General features: G+C 38.3%; 1 protein-coding gene across 1 annotated transcript in view; it reads right to left on the reverse strand.

The window, feature by feature from the left end:
- LOC107666690 (endoplasmic reticulum resident protein 27-like) overlaps nt 1–614 on the reverse strand; it is a 6,789-nt gene that overhangs the window by 2,092 nt on the left and 4,083 nt on the right. The window contains exon 5 of the mRNA XM_016458110.1: nt 460–585. Coding sequence (XP_016313596.1) covers nt 460–585 — 126 coding nt within the window. The remainder of the gene's footprint in view (nt 1–459; nt 586–614) is intronic.

The following is a 614-nucleotide window of genomic DNA, read 5'->3' on the forward strand; positions in this document are numbered from 1 at the left end:
TTCTATGAGGGTTTATATATATATATATATATATATATATATATATATATATATATATATTTGCTCATTTTATTTTTTAGAGTTTTAGTTTATAGCAGTTTTATTAGTTAGATTTTGTGTAAATGTATCTGTGCAGTGCCTGATAAACATTAATCTGACTGTAACTCCAGTTACTTCACCTGATAATTGTCTTAAAATGTACTGTATGTGAGCACTCAGTCACTTTAAATAAAAAATATTGCCCAAATCAATCAAAACCTTTAGCAGTCTCATACAGTCTGGAATATTTCTGAAGTTCTGGAAGGTTCTGGCATGTGTGGGAATATTAGTCAGTGGGGCGCAGCGCTTGTGTAATCAGGACAAAAGCTCTTAATCCCATTAAAGAATGAAACGGTGAGACTTTACCCCATCATCCTCTTAATGAACACTTTCTCGGTAAAATGGACTCGTGTTTACTACCTTGCCAGCGTATTTTGGCGCGAGATCTCTGAAGATCTGCTGCAGCGGGTCCGAGTTAGTGCGCCCTCTATCAGCCATCAGCAGCAGGTGCGTCTTCACCACAGACTGGAACAGACCCACTGCAGTCTGACACACACACACACACACACACACAG

This window comes from Sinocyclocheilus anshuiensis, unplaced genomic scaffold (assembly GCF_001515605.1).
Source record: "Sinocyclocheilus anshuiensis isolate Anshui unplaced genomic scaffold, SAMN03320099.WGS_v1.1 scaffold91, whole genome shotgun sequence".
In the NCBI taxonomy this organism is placed as follows: domain Eukaryota; kingdom Metazoa; phylum Chordata; class Actinopteri; order Cypriniformes; family Cyprinidae; genus Sinocyclocheilus; species Sinocyclocheilus anshuiensis.